The sequence below is a fragment of the Panthera tigris genome, chromosome B2 (genome assembly GCF_018350195.1).
Source record: "Panthera tigris isolate Pti1 chromosome B2, P.tigris_Pti1_mat1.1, whole genome shotgun sequence".
NCBI classification, from domain to species: domain Eukaryota; kingdom Metazoa; phylum Chordata; class Mammalia; order Carnivora; family Felidae; genus Panthera; species Panthera tigris.
The window spans coordinates 8,874,429-8,896,339 of record NC_056664.1 but is presented as its reverse complement, the minus strand read 5'-3'; the positions used below and the strand labels follow the sequence as shown (position 1 = coordinate 8,896,339).

General features: G+C 37.9%; 1 protein-coding gene across 5 annotated transcripts in view; it reads left to right on the top strand.

The window, feature by feature from the left end:
* CDKAL1 (CDK5 regulatory subunit associated protein 1 like 1) overlaps positions 1 to 21,911 on the top strand; it is a 703,328-nt gene that overhangs the window by 14,872 nt on the left and 666,545 nt on the right. For all 5 annotated transcript variants that reach the window (XM_042985612.1, XM_015541091.2, XM_007074528.3 and 2 more), the window contains exons 3-4: positions 1,226 to 1,400; positions 2,725 to 2,837. In XM_042985612.1, coding sequence (XP_042841546.1) covers positions 1,231 to 1,400; positions 2,725 to 2,837 — 283 coding nt within the window. In that variant the 5' untranslated portion in view covers positions 1,226 to 1,230. The remainder of the gene's footprint in view (positions 1 to 1,225; positions 1,401 to 2,724; positions 2,838 to 21,911) is intronic.

The following is a 21,911-nucleotide window of genomic DNA, read 5'->3' as shown; positions in this document are numbered from 1 at the left end:
GAAAAGAGAACAGGGTTTTTTTTGGGGGTGCTTTTGTTGTCTGTATCTGTTGGCAATTCTGGGTTGCTGGCTTCTTCAGCTCCAAGTCTGGGATAGAGGAGGCAAAAGAAACCCCAAGTAACTCACTATTGTGTTGTTCCTTGGGTTCCAGGGTCCCCGGTCAGTCTGCCTTCTCTCTACCTCTCAGAGTCTTCTGATGTTTATTTTATATATAATGCCCATAGTTTTCATTGTACTTAGTAGGATGGATAAGGAAGAGGACATCTGTTCTATCTTCCTGAAAGCTGTGTCCACATTTTCTTGTCTTAATGATAAAAATTTTGAACATTCAGGAAAGTAGAATAGGATAATGAACACCAATATATGTGTCTTAGATTTAAGACATGTAAGGTTTTCCTGTATGTCTTAACCTATTTTTATTGTTTTAAAGTAAATTATAGATATATTTAACGTCCACATATTCAATATTAATCTCTAAAAAGATTTTTAAAACACTTTGTTTTGAGAGAGAAAGAGCGAGCATGCGCAAGTCGGGAGGGGTGGAGAGAGAGGGGGAGAGAAAACTCCAAGCAGGCTCCACGCTGTCAGCAGGGAATCTGACATGGGGCTCAATCCCATGAATTGAACTGTGAGATCATGACCTGAGCTGAGATCCCAGACGCTTGACTGACTGAGCCATGCAGGTGCTCCATAAAAAGATTTTTTAAAAATAATAAATAAAAAGTAAAATCACGTTTACGATGTCAGAAATAAGATTTTTAAACATGAGGACAATACTTTATATCAGTACTTTGTATCTAATGATTTACAGTAATATCCTAATATTATCTAACACCCACTTCATATTCTGATGTCCATATTTGCCCCCAAAATATCTTACAGCTGGTTGGACAAAGTGACATAGAGTCAAGAGCATGAATTGCACGTAGATGTTATGCTTCTAATGCATTCACTGTGAATAGTCTCTCTTTTGTTTTTTTCTCTGTGAGACTGATTTGTTGAAGAAATAGTTCCAGTTGAACCTTGGGATGTCCCATTATCAGTAGGATTTGTCTCATTGTTTCCTTGTGTATTTTTATCTTTTGCATTTTCTGTAAACTTGAAGTTAAGTCTGAACTCTCTATTAGATTCAAGATCAGCAAGAATATTTTGTAGATGATACATGTGAAATAGATTTGTGAGGGACTCATATGCCTCTGTCGTTTATAACTTTTGTATGTAATAGAAAAGATGCCTTCTGCCTCCTGTGATTCTCTCCTGGACGACATAGAAGATATTGTGTCACAGGAAGATTTAAAGCCACAAGATAGGCATTTTTCACGGAAGCATGTTGTTCCAAAGGTGCGAAAGCGAAACACCCAAAAATATTTGCAAGATGAAAACAGCCCACCAAGCAATAGGTAAGCTCTTGTTTTGAGATTATATCCAGTATCCTACCAAGGAAGAAACTGGTGCTACTGATACATACTGGTATATATCAGTGTGTGTGTGTGTGTGTGTGTATATATGTGTATATATGTATATGTATATATATACGTATATATATATATATAGCTGCTGTTTCTAAAAATCTTTTGGAGAGGAGATATTTTATTTGGTTTTAAATTTAGCAAAGTAATTGGTTAAAAAAAAAAAAAGATGTCAGATGGCATGTTTCTTGAAGACTGGGTCAAGGACAGTATTTGGCATAAATATAGGAAATGCTGCCCCTGCCCCATATCTGTGTCCGCCACCCCAGGATCTCTTTGATATCTCTGTAGTTGGTATGTAATTTTGTGTTACTTCCAAGTGAGGCATTTTACTGCACTTTGAAATTCTTATGAGACAGTGGTGGTTTGGGTATTTGATTTTTCTTAGCAAATTTACAAATACTTCTGGATCAGCTAAAGGCATTGACACAAAAAAATTATTGTGTCATTTATCATATTAGGTCTGTTGTAGTCCTGTGAAATTGTAATACAGCCTAGCCAGAAAGGATTATGCAGTTGTATAATTTTAACATGCTTATATTTGTTTAGATAGTAAATCGTTGAAAGTTTTAATGCATTCGATGGTTTTATTTGTAACACTTTTTAAAGTCTGTGAATTTAAACTTCTCATATTTTAATGACTAAAGTTTATTGAATTTGCTCTGAATATGTCTTTAAGGTAACTTCTATTTAAATTTAAATTATTAGTGCAGTCTGAGTTGAACGACTATTTTTCCCTTTCTAAAAATATTACATTTTTATAACTATTTTTACATATGGTGTACTTTTAATTATGCTGTAGGGTGATGGTTTTTCTGTTTTGATTCAGTTATTTGTATCTGTAAGTTATAAAGATTGTAATTGTTATATAGGAGTCAGTGAATGGGTGATGTCCTTAGTTTTTCTTTATTTGCTTCTCTTGCTAGAACCATTTTGTTTGCTATTGTTATTTGTATGTACCTTTTTAGGAGTTTAACTTAGTGATAGTACTTTAGTACTGAATTTAAAATGCAGAGAAAAGGGAAATATTTATATGGAGAGAGTCATAACTTAGGTTTCTGTGGTTATTTTACCTTGATTTTAGACTTTTGGTGTAACAGTTGATTATGGATTAAGTTGGTGCGTTTCATGAATAGATTGCAAATGGGTTGCCGTGAGCGTATTTTTGCATAATATGCCCAGAAATCGAGTGATTTTGTTCTAAAAAAAATTCCTAAATGAGACTTACTTTTTTTTTTTATTGATTGTTTAATAGCACTATTCCAGGCATACAGAAAATTTGGATGCGAACATGGGGTTGTTCTCATAATAATTCGGATGGAGAATATATGGCTGGACAACTAGCTGCTTATGGATATGAAATTACAGGTAATGGGATCTGTAGTGTATTTTATTGGTTAGGTTTTTCAGGGCTGAATTCTTTAGAGATATATATTTTAGCTTCAGCAGTTAAAGTATATTTTAGCATGACTTAATGATTTTAAGGCAAAACAAAATGATAACTCTTATATGTTGTCTAGATAACTATAGATACATTACTATACAAATACTTTAAAAAAACTACTTTGAAATAAATTTAGACTTACAGAAAAGTAGTAATATGACAGTTTGCATATGTCCTTGACCCAGTTTCCTCTAGTACTGACATCTTACATAATTAAGCTAGAATTAATAAACTAGGAGGTTAACATTAGTGCAGTACTGTTACCTAAACTGCACATCTTGTTTGATTTCTGCCCGTTTCCCCAGTGACGTTCTTCTGTTCCAGGATCCGGTCTAGCATCTCACTTTACATTTATTTGTAATGGCTCCTTAGTCTCCGTCAGTTGATAGTTCCTCTCTTGTTCCTTGTCTTTTATGTCTGTGGACTGCTGAGGAAAGCTGATTAACAGTTCTTGGTGGTTTTGTAGAATGTCCCTCAACTTGGGTTTGTTGGGTGTCTTCTCCTGATCAGACTCCGGTTACGTATGCATTCTTGGCAAGAAGAGCACATTGAGTTCTCAGTGCATCATATCCGGGAGTCGATAATGAGTTGATATGTCTTATAACCAGAGGGCCACGTCTGCTAGACTTCTCCACAGTCAAGTTACCGTTTTTTTTCATTGTAATTAATAGATCTCCTGTTTCCCCTCAACATTTCTCTGCTAGTTTCAGTGTCTGAAAATTTGTGTCCATGGATCGTGTCTGCAGCAGTCATTACTGTTTGTTAAATGGTGATTCACTGTTTCTTCCTTTCTTACGCTTATTAGTTGGAATTCTCCTGTAAGGACGACCCTTTCTCCCTGGTTTTATTTACATATATTGGCATGGATTTACATGGTTGTTTGTAGTCCCTGTGGGTTGTAGTCCAATACTGTTGTTATTTTGCCGCTCGTCTCTTCCAGTTTGGCCGTAGGACCTTGTCAAGATGGCTCCTGTGTTTTCTCAACAAGCTCCCGTTCTTTCTATTGTCTGCCGCCACAAGATGTGCTCGTCTCATATTTTCCCTTCCCCAGCCTTGGAAGCAACCATTTTTCCAGGGAGTCCTGATCCCTTTCGGTACAAGAATGGTGTTTTGAGCCAGACGAGCTTTGTGGGCAGTAGGTGAGCTCATTGCCACTGTGAAGTGTCCATGTGTCTAGGAGCTGTCAGCGGACGGAGCTGGGAAGTATGTATATGTGGAAACCGGCCCATGTCATGTCTACATTACTGTGTCTGTCAGCATGTATATCGAATGGGGCCATGATTTGATATTTTGTGACAGGCACTGGCCTGGTGCCTTATGTGTGTCACCTTGCTGAGCCTTTGGGAGATGTGGAAATATTGGCATCCTGACTTGACTATACAGACGAGAATGGGGAGGTTGTATCCTACCTTAAATCACATGGACAGTGAAGTCTCTTGTCACCCCAGAACACTGCTCTTGACCACTGTTGCCTATGCCTGTGTGATTGGCAAAGTCTTAGCCTCAAGATGGCCTGTGAGGATATGGGAAGATTGGAAACTTCTTTCCTAGTGGTGTTTCCTTCAGCAACTCAATGATCCTAATGTCTTAACTCTGAGTTTTTGATAACTTGTCCTTTAGACCGCAGAATCAGCCTTAATGATTTTGTTCTTTAGATAAAAGTACTCAAAATGTGTTTTTAGAATGATTTCTCAAAAAAATAAAAGGATTATCCTTCTGGATTCGTTAGTAATTTTTAGTAGAAGTTAGCATGGGTTTGCCTTGATACATTCTGATGGTGCAGAATATTAAGACAATAGTCTGTAAGATAATTTCCTAAAACATTAAAAAAAATGAGCTTGACTTCTTCTAGGTAGTGTTAAATATCTAACACATTGTAATTTTAATTTTAGTCCATTAGAATTTTGTATTTGATCTTATTACAGTACTGTTCTAAGTGATAAAAAGTAAAATAGTCCTGATGCATTTACACAAGAATACCAAGTTTTGTTATGTATATCCAGCTTTAGCCTTTTTTTAATTTTTAATTTTTAATTTTTTGCTTTAAAGAGAGAGTGCATGTGAGAGGGAAAAGGGGTAGAGGGAGAGAGAAAATCTTTTTTTTTCTTTTTTTCTTTTGAGGGAGAGAGAAAATCTTAAGCAGGCTCTATGCTCAGCATGGGGCCTGACATGGGGCTCGATCCCAGGACCTGGGATCATACTTGAGCTGAAATCGAGAGTTGGATGCTCAACCCACTGAGCCACCGAGGTGCCCCCAATTTTAACTTCTTATTTGCGAAATAGTAAAAAGGGAGAATAAATTGAAATTTGTTTCTCTTATTAATGTGGTGTACTACTTTTATATAGTTTCATTACTTGTATGTATTTGTGCTAACTTTATGTACTGTTGATTGTCCCCACTTTAGAAATTTATAGTCTGTTTTAATTTTAATTTTAATTTAATTTTAATTTAAATTTTAATTCTAGTCTGGCTTGCCTGTAGTGGACTATAGAGTCCCTTTTCTCACTGGTCAGGTGCTGTAGGCCCAGAAAGTATGAACGATAGTAGCTGCTGTAAAACATTTAGAAAGGAAATCTCTGGGGCGCCTGGGTGGCTCAGTGAGTTAAGTGTCTGACTTTGGCTCAGGTCATGATCTCGTATTTGGTGAGTTCGAGCCCCGTGTCGGGCTCTGTGCTGACAGCTCAGAGCCTGGAGCCTGCTTCAGATTCTGTGTCTCCCTCTCTCTGCCCCTCCCTCTCTCATGCTCTGTCTCTCTCAAAAATGAATGAACATTAAAAAAAAATTTTTTTTAAAAAGAAATCTTTACAGATTTTATACTTATATTAAATATATGAGATGAATGATGGGTGGATTGTTTGTGCTAGCCGTCTTTCATTATTGTGGAATAGTGGGAGTTTATATAAATTATTATTGCTAAATAATTTAAAATGTTTTATTAATCAAATATAGACCTAAAATGTTTTTTTAACTGTATAATTGATGCAAAATAGGCATAAGATATAGATTATGTAAAATGAACACCGAGATTACTGAAAACAGTATACAATAAATTGGAAATTAGCTCTCAGTTACCAGTAGTAGATATTTTTACTATTTGGAGACAAAAGAGATTATGTGGGTATATACTTGAAATTGCTTTTAACTGTGTGAATCCAGGAATATAATTATTCTATAGTAAAATCTCAAAGAGGCTGACTCAGAGCAGTTAACGCTTGTTCACTGCTTCTTTCAGACCCTTTTTATTATGAGAGAAAAGGTGGTTCATAACTTACAAAATAGTGCCTGCTAGTTTTTCATTTCAAAGAATGAAACCTACTGAGGAGAATTGATGTCATTCCCTAAAATTCCGAACAGTCAGTTGCATCATGGGTACATGGATGCATGTATACAGTTAGTGTCATGGAAAACGGTGAAACTGTCCCTATAGACACCATGGCTTTTAAAAGAAATAGGATTTGAATGCATACATTCCACGAGTGTTGTTTCTTCAAGTAAGCAGTTTCTGTAGACTGAACTTTTTTCCCCCAGTAAGGCTGCCTTTGGTTAATGTTCTTGGATTATTTCTTTGGAGATGTTGGGAAAGTATTTTCAGTGTCCTCATTTGTGGCAGATCTTCATTATCTTCAGAGTGCATTTAAGGTTAGAATGGTCACAGGTCATTTGAAGCCACTAAGTAATAAAGTATGTGATATGATGTTGAGCCATGCTGTTTTAGTTAAAAGTAAGGCATTTTTTATCTTAATTGATTCTGAAAACTGTTACAGAAGAGTTTTCAAAAATCTTTATAGCAGCGGTATGTACACTTTTTGGATCGCTTCAGACTCTCACAACTATAATTTCATCAAAGAATTCATAACCAGTTGCTTATGAATTCCAGTAGTGGAATAAAGGCATGGTCTCCCAAGGTGATGACTTTAGGGATGGCTCTCATTTAGGTAGAGCTGTATTAGAGACATTTTAGATAGAGCTACATTGGAGGGAGAGAGAGATGCTGGAGAGAGACGTTTACTTTGTAGCTGTGCTTGCTTGTGTTTTTGGTGCACAAGCACCAAAAGCATGTGCTTTTTGGTTTAGTGGAAAAAAAGTCCATTGCAAGGCCCTCGACTGAAGTTTTAGTTCATAGACAGATGAGAATAATGTGAGTTATATGTACGGAATATCTGTGATAAGCCTACATAGTTCAGAATAGAGCGTTTAGCTTGGGTGCCCCCAGTTTCAGAGAAATCATTTTTATTTCATTTCACTTTTTTGAGAACAGTGCGTGTGTGTCGTGTGTGTATGAATGTGGGAGTGGGAGAGAGACTCTTAAGTAGGCTCTATGCCCAGTGTGGAGCCAGACACAGGGCTCAATCTCGTGACAGTGAGATCACGACCTGAGCCAAAGTCAAGCGTTGCACACTTAACCAACTGAGCCACCCCGGTACTCCAGAGAAATGATTTTTAAATTAGGTTTTACAGTTCTTGATAGTTCCTTTGTATATTTGTATACCATTTATTCATTCAGCAAGTGTTGTCTGAACATGATGTGTGTTAGAGGCTGTGGTGCTAGGACATATGAAGACATAAAAAATTAAGTATACATGGATTCCAGCAGGTGAGAAATTTATTGTTTTTTGGCAAAGGAAAAGCCTTCATATCGTGTGTTACATCTTAGAAGCTGTTTTAGTAAATGGTCAAGCTGTTAATGTATTTTTTCATAACACAGGGATATAGGACCTGCTTTATTACAAGAGCTTTTACAATTTATATTTTAGAAATGCTTCGTGATAATGTCAGGTCGGAATAACATTTATTTGTTTTTCATCAGGCTAAGTGTACTCTTTCATCCTCATCACCTATTTCACCTATCCTGCCACCCACTTCCCTTCTGGTGACCATCAGTTTGTTCTTTATAGTTGCGTCTGTTTCGTGATTTGTCTCTTTCTTCCTTTTTTTCTTCGCTCTTTTGTTTTGTTTCTTGAATTCCACATATGAGTGAGATCATATGGTGTCTTTTTCTGATTTATTTCGCTTAGCATTATGCTCTCTGGCTCTGTCCATGTTGCTGTAAATGGCAAGATTTCGCTCTTTTGTATGGCTGAATAATACTCCGCTGTAGGTATGCACCACCTCTTCTTTATCCATTCATCATTTGATGGACACTTGGGCTGCTTCCGTAGTTTGGCTTGTGTCAATAATGCTACAATAAATGCAGGGGTACATGTGTCCCTTTGAATTAGTGTTTGCATATTTTCTGGGTACATACCCAGGAGTGTGATTATTGGATCATAGGGTAGTTCTGTTTTTAAGTTTTTGAGGAACCTCCACATTCTTTTCCAGAGTGGCTGCACCAGTTTGCATGCCAACCAACGGTGCAGGAAGGTTCCTTTTTCTTTCCATCCTCGCCAACACTGGTTGTTTCTTGTGTTTTTGATTTTAGCCATTGTGATGGGTGTGAGGTGGTAGCTTATGTCATTTTGAGGTGCATTTCCCTGATGATAAGTGATGTTGAGCATCTTTTCATGTATCTCTTGACAGTCTGTATGTTATCTTTGGAGTAATGTCTAGTCATATCTTCTGCCCATTTTTTAATTGGATTATTTGTTTTTTGGGTATTGAGTTCTATCAGTTCTTTATGTATTTTGGATACTAACCTTTTATTGGAAATATCATTTGCAAATATCTTATTCCATTCTGTAGGCTGCCTTTCAGTTTGCTGATTGTTTCATTTGCTATGGAAAAGGTTTTTTATTTTGATGTAGTCCCTTGTTTATTTTTGCTTTTATTTCCCTTGCTTCAGGACATCTATCTAGAAAGATGTTGCTATGGCTGATGTCAGAGAAATTACTGCCTGTACTCTCTTCAGGGATTTTTATGGTTTCAGGTCTCACATCTAGGTCTTTCATCTGTTTTGAGTTTACTTTTGTGGATGGTGAAAGAAAGTGGTCCAGCTTCATTCTTCAGTGTGTTGCTGTCCAGTTTTCCCAGCACCATTTGTTAATGAGACTGTGTTTTTCCCACTGAATATTTATTCTTCTTTTGTTGAAGATTAGTTGACCATATAATTGTGGGTTTAATTTCTGGGTTTTCTGTTCTGTTCCATTGGTTTATTTGTGTATATTTATGCCAGTATTCTACTGTTTTAATTACTACTGCTTTGTCATATAACTTGAAACCTGGAATTGTAATACCTCCAGTTTCATATTTATTTTCCAAGGTCTCTTTGGCTTCTGGGGGTCTTTTGTGGTTCCACACAAATTATAGGATTGATTCTAGTTCTGTGAAAAATGCTACTGGTATTTTGATAGGGATCGCATTAAATCTGTAGATTGCTTTGGCTGTAGCCAAATCTGTAGATTGGTTTGGACATTTTAACATTTGTTTCTCCAACCCATGAGCATGGAATGTCTTTCCATTTCTTTACGTTGTCTTGAATTTTTTTCATCCGTGTTTTATAGTTTTCAGAGTACAGGTTTTTTTTTTTTTTTTGCCTCTTTGTTTAAGTTTACTTGTACATACATTATTGTTTTTGATGCAGTTGAAGTGGGATTTTTTAAACTTTGTCTGCTGCTTCATTATTAGTGTGTAGAAATGCAACAGAGTTCTCTATGTTGGCTTTGTATCCTGTGACTTCATTGAATTCATTCATCAGTTCTGGTAGTTTTTTGGTGGAATCTTCTGGGTTTTCTCTATAGAGTATCATGTCCTCTGCAAATAGAGTTTTACTTCTTCCTTACCAATTTGCATGCTTTTTATTTCTTTGTGTTGTCAGAGTGCTGTGGCTAGGACTTCCAGTACTATGTTGAGTAAGAGTGCTCAGCGAGCACATTCTTGTTTTGTTCCTGATCTCAGGGGAAAAGCTCTCAGTTTTTCAGCATTGAGTATGATGTTGGCTGTGGGTTTGTCATATATGGACTTTATTATATTGACATATGTTCTTTCTGGACCTCCCTGAGAGAGGGTTTTTATCATGAATGGATGTTGCACTTTGTCGAATGCTTTTTCTGCATCTATTGAAATGATCACATGATTTTTATACTTCCTTTTATTGATGTGACATATCATGTTGATTGTCGATTGTTTTCTGAATATTGAACTACCTTTGTAACCCAGGAACAAATTCTACTTGATTGTGGTGTATGATTTTTTTAAAATATATTAGTGGATTCATTTTGTTAATATTTTGTTGAGGATTTTTGCATCCATCAGAATATAACATTTTAGGTTTGAATTAAGAAAATGAATCTCCTTGTGGAAATAAGTGGTAGTTTATATGGCATAGGAGATAATATTAGAATTGAATGTCTAAAGTATAAGCAAATTTCCTGGACCTGGCTGTTTAACTTGAAATAGCTTTTTAGGAGCGTCTGGGTGGCTCAGTCGGTTGAGCATCCAACTTCGGCTCAGGTCACGATCTCGTGGTTTGTGGGTTCAAGCTCCACATTGGGCTCGCTGCTATCAGCACAGAGCCTGCTTTGGATCCTCAGTCCCCCTCTCTCTACCCCTTCCCGGCTTATGCTCTCTCAAAAAACAAAAACAAAACAAAACAAAAGAAATAGCTTTAAATTTTCAGAGTGAGATTAATGGGATATGTTAGATTCATCTATGCAGATGTTTGTGTCAAGAATACATTCAAGGACCACACTTGAGGGTCAGTAGAATTTTAAGGACATTAAAGCTAGATTTTTGTGTTTGTACTTGGAGTTTTTGGAAATCACATTTGTACATAATTAAAGTATGAATGCACATAAAGTTTCTTTGCCTGTTTTTTATCTGTTTTAAGAATTGGGGTGCCTGGGTGGCTCAGTTGGTTGAGCGTCTGACTGGCTCAGGTCATGATCTCGCAGTTTGTGGGTTCGAGCCCTGTGTCGGGCTCTGTGCTGACAGCTTGGAGCCTGGAGCCTGCTTCGGATTCTGTGTCTCCGTCTGTTTCTGCCCCTCCCCCACTTGTGCTCTGTCTCTGTCTATCAAAAATAAATGTAAAAAAAAAAAAAAAAAGAACTGGTTACCATGACATTTCACATTAATATCTTGAGCTTATATATATATAATAAAAGATATTAAGATAAGTAGACTAATTGTGTGGGATTCTGAAAACGCAGTAGACCTCCACCTTCATCAAGATGAAACTAAATGAAAAGTTTATATTTTACTTCTCTTAGAATTAGTCAGGGGCACCTGGGTGGCTCAGTGGGTTAAGCATCTGAGTTCGGCTCAGGTCATTATCTCACGGTTTGTGAGTTCGAGCTCCGTGTCGTGTTTTTTTTTTTTTTTTTTTTTTTCTTTTAACGTTTATTTATTTTTGAGACAGAGAGAGACAGAGCATGAACAGGGGAGGGGCAGAGAGAGAGGGAGACACAGAATCCGAAACAGGCTCCAGGCTCTGAGCTGTCAGCACAGAGCCCGACATGGGACTCAAACTCACGGACCATGAGATCATGACCTGAGCTGAAGTCGGATGCTCAACTGACCAAGCCACCCAGGCGCCCCCCGTGTCGTGTTTTTTGTGCTGACAGCTCAGAGCCTGGAGCCTGCTTTGGATTCTGTGTCTCTCTTTCTCTATCTCTCTGCCTGTCCCTCGCTTGTGCTCCGTCTCTCTCTCTCTCTCTCTCTCAAAAAAAAAAAAAAAAAAAAAGAATTAGCACAAAATATTATGTCACCTATGTGAAATCAGGGTTTTTGTACACATTTCCAGGCAAGGGAGTTGAATTGGTTGAAAGTGTACTGTGTGTTAGGCATTTCACAGAAGTTATTGCAAGCATCAGATGAAATAACTTTGGTGGGAGGTGACTGCATATTTTAAGACCAGGAGATTGAGGCTGGGAGAAGGGAGACATGTGATCTATACACCTTTACCCAACTGATGTATGCTAGAGTGGACCTTGAGACATGGCTGCTGTCAGCACAGCCTCTGCTCCTGTTATACTGTGTAGTCTCTCAAACTTGATACTTTAAAGGCAGGTCAGTGTGGAAACCTAATATTAGATAGGTTTTACTGGGTGTTTTTTATTTTTTGTTTTTTGCTGCCCAGCATTTTAATATTTCTCCTGCACGACTTTTAGGACTCTTTTAAGTGCAATACTGTTAGAAGGCTGGTTGTCTGTCTGTCTGTCTTTCTTCCTCTTTTTCTCTTTCTAGAGGCGAGAGAAAGGGGGGGATACGTACCACTGGAATCCATACCGCAGGAGTATGCTCAGTTTCTTAATTTCAGTGCAGTGGAAGTAAGCTGTTACTTGAGTTTAAGATGGCACTGGGAGCTGAGAGCCACGTGGTCCGGGTCCACCTCCTTTATCATCAGTGTGAAGTCACCCCCCAGGGGGAACATCAATATGACATCATCATCTTTTTGCTTTTCTGTTTTGATCAACAGCAGTAATTACCTATGTGCATTCGGGCTTTACCATGTGCTGGGCCCAGGCCAAGGGCCTTCTCTCTGTTCCCTCATTTAATCGTCACAGTAATAGGGCAAATACTGGTGCTCCGTTTCCAGAAAGATTTTTTAAAATTTTAGTTGGCACGCATGTTATGTTAATGTCAGGTGTACAGCTTAGTGATTTGATGGCTCCCCGTGTCCCGCTGTTCTCAACACCAGCGTGGCTCCCACCTGTCACCATACAGCGCTGTTACAAGACCATTGGCTGCGTTCCCTATGCTGTGTCTTTCCTTTCTGTGACCCACTCAGTCCTTAATGAAGCCTGTATCTCCTCTCCCCTTCACCCATTTGCCCCTCTCCACAACCACTAAATAAAACACTCGATGTTTCTGTTCTAGAATCTCTAGTGGAACTCAGTGAAAAATCATCAGCTTTCTTAGTGTACAACTCTTGCCTCTTTATTTTTTTATTAAAAAATTTTTAAAAAATATTTATTTTTTGAGAGAGAGAGAAAGAGAGAGCCAGCGTGAGCAGAGGAAAGGCAGAGAGAGAGGGAGACACAGAATCTGAGGCATCTCCAGGCTCTGAGCTGTCAGCGTAGAGCCTGACACGGGGCTTGAACCCACAAGCTGTGAGATCATGACTTGAGCCGAAGTCAGACGCTTAACAGACTGAGCGCCCCAGGCGCCCCCATGTATACCTCTTTAAGGTAGCCTTCTTATTCCTTATCCATCACCACTGCTGTTTATATGTGTACAGTGTGTTATAGCTCATAAAACATGTTCATGTCTGTTGCTAATTTTATATAGATAGTACCTGAAGATAAAAAGAGAACAAAGACTTTGTTTACCAGGCTTTTAAAGAATTACTTAAAAATATCCTGACATTTAGGTTTCTGACTTAAATTACACATACTGGTAACGAGTATTTACAACGAGGTATTAAGTTATGTGCTGAATAGGACATTTTTCTAAGTGTTACCTGGAGTTTCCTTGGAGGAATTCTTTATCCTGTAGCCAAAGGTGATGCCTTTTATCCGAAGATTCTGAAGTCCGTCTGGAAATTATAGTGAAAATAAATTCTGTTCTGATGATTTGCAGACTGTAGTATATACAAGGGTGACCATCAGCTTATGGACATAGTTGAATCTTAGCATTATTCTAAAGCTCAATGTTAAACATAGGGTTTTTTTTTTTTTTTTTTTTTTTTTTTTTTTTTAAGAGGAAAAGGGGTCTTTTGCACATTAAAATCGGAACTATATCTGTTAATCTGTTAACTTTCCTTCTCATGTGGGCATTTCAGGCTAATTTTATAAGCTTTAACTTTTTATATGTGTCCCGTATGCTGGAAAACTATAGGCTTAAGGTAATTATTTAAAAGTACTTCCTCACCTTGCCAGTAATTCGCAGTTTTACTTTCCCTGCCTGGTTACTATGGACATATTCATATATTAGGTTATTTGCATGAACCACTAGGGATATTCTTCATAAGTCTTAATATTTTTTGGTTATTTTTGCCAATATTCACATAGAAAGTTGAGAATTCTAATGGCTGACTTGGTATGAGGGATCTGACAGCACAGGGTCTAAGTCAGGATGTGACTTCAAAAAAAAATAAAGGAGACGTCCCCTATTCTGGAATGGATGACTGTTGTTACTGGAACGCAGAGCTGTATTCTTTCTACCGAATCTCCAAAAAGTTCAGCTTTCCAGGGTAGGAGACAACAAAACCGAGCAACTTGCAGCGTTAGGATTTGACATGAGAAAGGAATTTGGAGAGAGCGGAGTGTGAAATGAGACCTCCAGGCACAGCCTATCATGTATCATGAACAGTGGGCTGTTGATTAGAACCGTAAATGTATGAACTAGACAGCCTCTTTTTGACCTGACCTCGTGTTCTAGGAGGGTGAAATTTTGGAATCCCATGCTTGGTGTTCTGGAATGGCTGGCTTGAGCTAGGAAAAATTGTCTTCTGATCTCAGAAGGAGCAGAGTAAAGATCTGCCCTTCCCACATTTCCCTTTTGTTAGACAGTGGATTGGGAATGCCGACAAAGTAAAAGACGCACTGATCCAAGTTGGGGAAGAGGAAGAGCAAGCTAAAGGAGTTAAAACAGGATTTTGAAAGTGGGAGTAGCTGAGAACGGATTTGAAGAGAATTAAGAGTGTAAGAGAATTAGCCCGTGCGGGGTGCGTGTTGTACGTACATATTGACGAAGAGACTCCATCATTTGGAAGGATGTGGACAGATGGAACGGAAAAACCATTCATATGAAATTTAGTCTTAAAAATGCTTCACTGTGAGGGCCATTGATACATATAATTGATTGCTGAATGTTATGTATAACTTGTCCCCTCTAGAAGGTTATGTCCCCTGAAAATGGAGCCCAGTGTGTGTACCTCTTAACGAAAGCATTGTGGTGAAGATACTGTGTAGCTTACGTGGCATATTGTGATCAATGTGTGTCCTATAACTTTTTTTAAAAATTTAAACAAATTTAATGTAGTATAACTTAGATTTTATTTACCCGTACTATTTACTCATTTTACCCAGAGGGTCTTGTAAAGAGGTGGTCTTCATTTTAAAATGAGTCCAGGACGACTAATGACATTAAATTTCATTACGTAGGGAATTATATTATGCGTTATATTCTAAGAACTGAATAGCATTCTCTGCTCAAGTCCCTGAAACTTAAAATTTTTTTTTTAAGATTTTATTTATTTTTGAGACAGAGAGAGACAGAGCATGAGCAGGGAAGGGGCAGAGAGAGAGGGAGACACAGAATCTGAAGCAGGCTCCAGGCTCCGAGCTGTCAGCACAGAGCCTGACGCGGGGCTCGAACTCACAGACCGCGAGATCATGACCTGAGCCGAAGTCGGATGCTCAAGCAACTGAGCCACCCAGGCGCCCCTAGTCCCTGAAACTTTAAATTTGATATGCTCACAGTTTTGTTTAAATTTTCTGATGCTTCCGTGAAACGTAACATTTCAAAACGATGTTTTTAATACATCTTAACAGGATGTTGGGGCTCCTCATCACTGTGATGCAAAATAGAACGCATGCTAATTTTTATGATCTCTATGTTCTAGTGTTTTTTTCCCTTCTTTAAATGGGGCATGGAGATCTTCAGTTTCTGTTAATTTTCATCTTGTTGGCCCAAGAATCTCTTTCATTACGTGAAGCACAAAAACTCCATGTGTTTGAAACAACAGTTTACTAAGTAGCACAGTCACTTGTTTTGATCTTGTACTAAATTGTGGATTATCTATACAGATTAAGTAGTGACAACTTTTCTTTAATCCCAGATATTATTTCCCTTATTGAGAGTGAACGTGCATGGTTGATTAGAATCTTCGCCTTTTAAACAGACGAAGAGAAAGTCTAGCTCATTCTTGTGAATTCTACAATGTATTGGTGCTAGGTCATAATTTTTCTTAGCCTGATATCACATCTGAAGTGAAATACCAGTAATAGTTAAAAACTCATGTGGTAACTTATTTTGAAAAAAATTTAAACTCTTTCTCTCAGTTTTCTTTGTAGTAGATGTAGGAAAGGTTTATCTTTTTAATTGTCTTTGGGAACTTGAATATCCTGTTTCCTTCTGTTCCACTTTTGAATTTTTTTTTTTTTAATGTTTATTTATTTTTGACAGAGAGAGAGAGAGAGAGAGAGAGAGAGAGACACGGAACACGAGCGGGGGAGGGGCAGAGAGAAAGGGAGACACAGAATCTGAAACAGGCTCCGGGCTCCGAGCTGTCAGTACAGAGCCCGACGCCGGGCTCGAACTCACAGACCGCGAAATCATGACCTGAGCCGAAGTCGGACGCTCAATTGACTGAGCCACCCAGGCGCCCCAACATTCTGTTCCACTTTTGGCCTGACCTTTCCAAGTTACTTAGACTTCTTGTCTATATAGACTCTTGTCTATATGTTACTTCTTGTAACATGTAGGTGTTGCTAATACTTCATGTGTAGTTTTTTTTTTTTGTGAACAAACTACTATGGAGTGCTGAATTGTTTTAAGAAGACTAGTCTTTAGAATTGCTGTTGTTCTGGTATTAAAAAAATTTTTTTCCTACTTTTAGTATTTTAGACTTTAGGAGAGAAAAATCAACATAGGCTAGAGATTTTCAGAAATTTCATACTTGCTTAATTGTTCAATGATTCAGATTACCTTTTGAGATTTTGTAAAACTGTTTTTGGATAGTGTATTCAGAAATAGTCTGTTTAAGTTTTAGTTTTCTCTTTCTCTTTCTCTCTTTCTCTCTCTCTTTCTCTGTCCCTCCCTCCCTCCTTCTGTCCTTGCCTTTCTTTCCATCTTTCTTTCTCAAGGGTAAATGATAAATTACCAGGGAAGCTACACTTAAAAATCTGTTTTTTGTGTTACTGTTCTTGACTTTTGGGAAGAACCTTTTTTTGAGATGTTGACATTTGAGTGTGTAAAATAGTGTGGGCTCCTTTGGGCCTTTAAAAATTTAGTGAGTTTGGATTAAAGATGTGATGTATTTTTAGCTCTTGGACAATAGATGGCAGTATTAGATTACATGATCACTGCCCCTAGAATACATATGAAAAGTGATTTTCATGGTACAAATAGTCCTCTTATAAAATTATTAGAAGTTATTAAATTTGTTAACACCTTATTTTTTCTCATTTACTACTTTTAAAATTGTGTAGTAGTGTTTATATAAGAATTGGACAAGTTGACCTTCTCAGAGGCAGCACGGATCCTGTGCAATCTGCTTGCAACATGTATGCTGGAGACCAGATGTGAAATGACTCATTCACCGACTCATTGCTTGACATCTTCATAGCTCTCTTGTCCTGACTGTGCTTGTCCTAGAATGTGGTGGTTGCCCTCTCGCCCACGGGAGCCTGCTAAGGTGGGAGTTTTTGCCTCTGAGGACAAACATTTGTTACCTCCGCCATTACGTCGCTTGTGTACTTTCTCAAAACGAATCTTTGCGTAAGATGCATCTTGAGTAGCCCATTAATCTTCAAATTAATCCTCAAATCTGTTAACATATTTAAGGTTAATGAGGCTTAATGTTAAATGAGAAGGCAGTAAACTACAGCCCTTTAAAATTTCCCACCGTTCCCACTTGACCCACATGTGTTTGATGGTTAATTTCAGCGGAAGTGATTCGAATGTCTGGGCAATCTGCAGACTTCCTTCTGGTCCTTCCTCTGTTGTAGCCTGGTGGTTGTCAAATTTAAGCGTTGGTAAGAATTTTTGTACATAGATTCATGCAGGTGATATATATGGGTGACTTAAGGGCCTGTTTGTGTGTTTGTGTGCGTGTGTATAACAGTTGTGACTCTGCATATTAGATCAACTAACTTGATCATTTCGATCCTGACACTTTGTATTTACCTTAAGTCTGCTTGCACTGCTGCTGGTATGTTCCCCTGGCTTAGAGGCAGAGAGAAGTCCCTCTGTTAGTTCCTTCTTAGGGTAATTTGTCTGTTTCCCGTGTCTCTCCCATAGTGAGTGAGTTCCTCCTATCTTAGCCATCTTTACCTTTGACATCTCAGAGACAACGGTCACTTAATTTTTAGGAGCAGACAGTAGCCCCTATTATCATTGGCTAGACTGTAAGACCCGGCTATGGCCATGGATTAGCTGTATGACTTTGGACAAAAGACAGTGTCTCTGTACTTCAGTATCTGTCGGTACTTAATGAAGACAACAGTAGTTTTTCCCCCAAAGATTAAATGTTAGCATGTGCTAAGTGTTCAGTGGATTATCATTATTACCATTAAGCACAGGACCTGGCACAAAATAGGAATTCAGGTGTTCTTTTAAGTGAATTAGTGAACAAATAAAAATGATATTTTGACTATCTCGAAGTAAGTTTATTATTCTTATCTTTATAGCAGAATAAGGCTTTAAAGTATATTCTAAAGGTTAAATAAATTGTGTGTGTGTGTGTGAGTGAGTGAGAGAGAGAGAGAGAGAGAGAGAGAGAGAGAGAGAATCTCTTGAGTTTTCAGTACAGTCCTCTTTCAGTGTCTGTCAACTCCAGTCTGCATAGTCTTGGCAGGTCTTGGATGAGATCCTCATACTATCACTTTTCCTGACATGGACACTACAAATTATATCAAATCAGAAATCTAATTTAATCCATCCTTATGAACCTGCAAGCAGTAATTGCCTTCAATGTAATGGGATTGGATTCCGTATTAGAAATGCTGATGTTCCCGGGGCGCCTGGGTGGCTCAGTCGGTTGAGTGTCTTCGCAGGTCATGATCTTATAGTTTGTGAATTCAGGCCCCGCCTCGGGCCCTGGGCTGACAGCTCGGAGCCTGGTGCTGCTTTGCATCTGTCTCCCTCTCTCTCTATCTCTGCCCCTCCCTTGCTCACACTCTGTCTCCCTCTCAAAAATAAACATTAAAACAAAAAATGTTGATGTTCCCTCAAATCTAAAATTTGGTTCTATTTATTTCCAAATATTTGTGTGTATACCTGGAGACTTGTAGAGAGACACCAGTGACCCCGGAGTGCTACTTGTATTCAAGTGTTGAGTTCCTTGTGACAGGTGTTAAGGGTGCAGAGTATAAGCATGGCAGTGAGAAGGGTACTTTCTCCTTCTTTTCCCCCCTTTTACCCGGAACTAAAGCAGAGAGAAATAAAACTAAGGGCCTTCAAAATGGGCTTTTTTCATCCATCCGGAAATAGAGGAAAGACATTAAGAGTCTCTAGAGAAGATGCAGAATGTTGTTTACCCCTGAGGGTGAGCATTTAGCCCTTGTAATATGGCAGGAGGCGCTGTGGGGTGAAGGGAAATCCTTCCAGAAAGCTTACTCTTAGCGTGTTTTGATTTAATCCTTCCCTGTGAGTCATTTTTAGAAGTAGCTCAGTTTACCAACTTGCACATCTTACACTTGAATACGTGGTGAATAAGGGGTGAGGTCGATCCACGGGCTGCGTTTGTGCGCTATGGTCTGACTTGCTCTGGGTCAGGGAGTCATGTTTCATCCTCTGCTGTGACGCTTTCAGGTGTTTCTGGCACCATTTTAGCCACCATCTTCGTAGCCGTTGCCTTGTCGCTGTCTTTTGAATTGAGTCGCTGTAATTTAAGATGGAATCCTATTAACTGTGATTTTGAAATCTCTGTGAAGCGCTCCTTGAGTGAATTTTGAGGAAAATTCATGGTTACGCATGAATCAGAGACAAAAAATCATTGGGAATATCTTCTGCTTTTCATGTGAGAGCCGAGTTAGCTACCTTAGAAAAATAAAGGAAGGGACTAGTGGTGGTGTTCTAGAATACATACGTTATAGTCGAACAACACCATATGGGAACCCGTTGAAGGATGTGAAAACAGAAGACATTGAAAATGGTATACAAACCTCTAAATAGGAGGTCAAATTAAGGCAAAGACTCTTTAGGGAGAGTATTTGAAGCTTTTCATTTCCATCTCTTTTGTAGTAGCTTTTAATCTTGTGATTTAGGTGAGTTGCAAATCAAGCACAAGCCATAAACAAAGGCTTTCTTTCCTGGGGCAGGGAGGGGGGAAAAGGGGCTTTGCAGTTTTGAGTGAAGGTTTATCTAGTAGCATAGAGACAGGAGGGATACTGTGTTAGGTGAAGAATTGTTGGTTGTCGTGTTTGTGATGTGTGAGCTGCAGCGGGAGTGTAGTCACTGTTTGTGTGTTCTTCATGTAGGAATTTAAACCTAGATTTCCAAATGTATACAAAAAACATTGTAAAAACAAGAACTGTTTTGCAAAATTTTACACAGCGTAGAGATGTGTGCATTAATTGTGACACAGGATAATTCTAGGATTTGACTTATTATATGTTTTCGGAATTCATGTGGGAATATAAAAACCAGCAATTTCGAGCCAGTGATGGCTCAACCATTCTTAACTGAGGGATGTTTGGATCAGTCATTAAAACTTTCTGAGCCTCATCAGGCCTTTTTTCTTTTTTCTTTTTTCTTTTTTCTTTTTTGTTTTTAATGGGGTGATGTACCACAAACCTCATGAAATTGAAATGAAAACATGTAAACATGAGGTAATGTTTTAGTTCTTGAAAATATTTATGATTTAAAAGACAAATAATATGTTTATTTATTAGGCTTTAATGTTATTAAACTGTAAACTGATGGGCTTTGAATTCCTTGCTATACTCTTTCATCTGTGTTGCATTAAAGATGTTTTTGTACAATTTAGAAGCTCGATTCCTAGATATACCAAAAGGTGGCACTGTTTACCTATGTCTTAATATTTTTAATTTGCTTTTTGATGAGAACATGTGTTGGATGTTTTATCTGGAAATGTATTAAATTGAGGTTATATTTTTTACATTTAATTTTCTGTTTTGTAAATGGATCTTTAATTCACGTAAGGTTTACTAGGACCAGGTTTCATTTTTATTTTGAAATGGCTTGGAAATTCAGATATTTAGCAGTCAGTTTGTAGATATAAACTCCTGTATAATCCAGTATAATTAATAAAACCTTGTATTAATGTGACAGCTAATGTTTCATGGAAAACACAGTTGCTTTTGTATAGCAGGAACCATTAATTTTTTTAAGCCTCTAAAAACAATCCAGTGATTAAAACATAACAGCCATAAATAAATGATTTGTGTGGCTTTCAGGTCACACCACGTAGGTTTATCCATTCTGGAATGTTATTTTATGTTAAAAGTACCTTTGAAAATTTAGCAAAATCTGTCATTGCTTGAATTTCCTGCTGGCAGTAATGTGGTGAAAGGGGAATCTAGTAGGTTCTGTGAATAGCTTCTCAGGTGAGAAATGCAAAAATTAGATAATAGGAATGTGATTTGAAGTGAGGATTTATATGCAGCAGGATGTGGTTCATACACTTCCCATGCAGTTAGGTGAAAACCTCCTGATTGTTCATTCATGGAGCATAATGCATCCAACACAGTGTACGACCCGAGCAAGAGAATACGAGGAGGTTATTTTCATGTCCAGTCAGAGCTATCTGTCCTTGGTTTGTAGCATAAACAGAATTTGTCAATAATTTTTACTGGAAGTGGAAACGCACAACACACTTCTGTTACCAATATTAGAAAAGGTTTGACTGTTGTTTGGGGGCAGGGTTAAATCAAAGGCAATTGGGGGTGTGCTTCCATGGTTTCCTTTATTTAAAACTAGAACATGTTTCAAGTTAACATGGCTTGTACATTTCAATTTTTGTTAATTTTCCTTAAATACCACTTTTTAAGGTACAGGCCTTAGACATACAGAGTTTGCCTCTTTTTCCATTAAAAAAAATCTTATAACTCTGATGTGACTGTTTCAGTTACTCAATGTGTGTCGTTTAGGGGAGGTGAGGACACACATGGCAGAGGTTTGTTTTATGTTCATGAAAGTGTATGTGCTTGTATTTAAATGTTCACTCTTGTTGCTGCCTTTGTTGATGTTAGTAATATGATACATATGTGATTTGTCTGATTTGTTTAAAAATGCATAAAGGAGGATTTGATTATTCAACAACTGTTCCAGTAGCTAAAGACTATTATTTAGATATTTTCTTCCAGTATTTGACAACTGTTGTGTGAGCTATGAATAGTATGAAAAATAGAATGAATGTACTATGACACTTTAATACTTCAGACCCCATACTCTTAGGATACTATTATTGTAGAGATTAGAACACCGTGTTTTCATT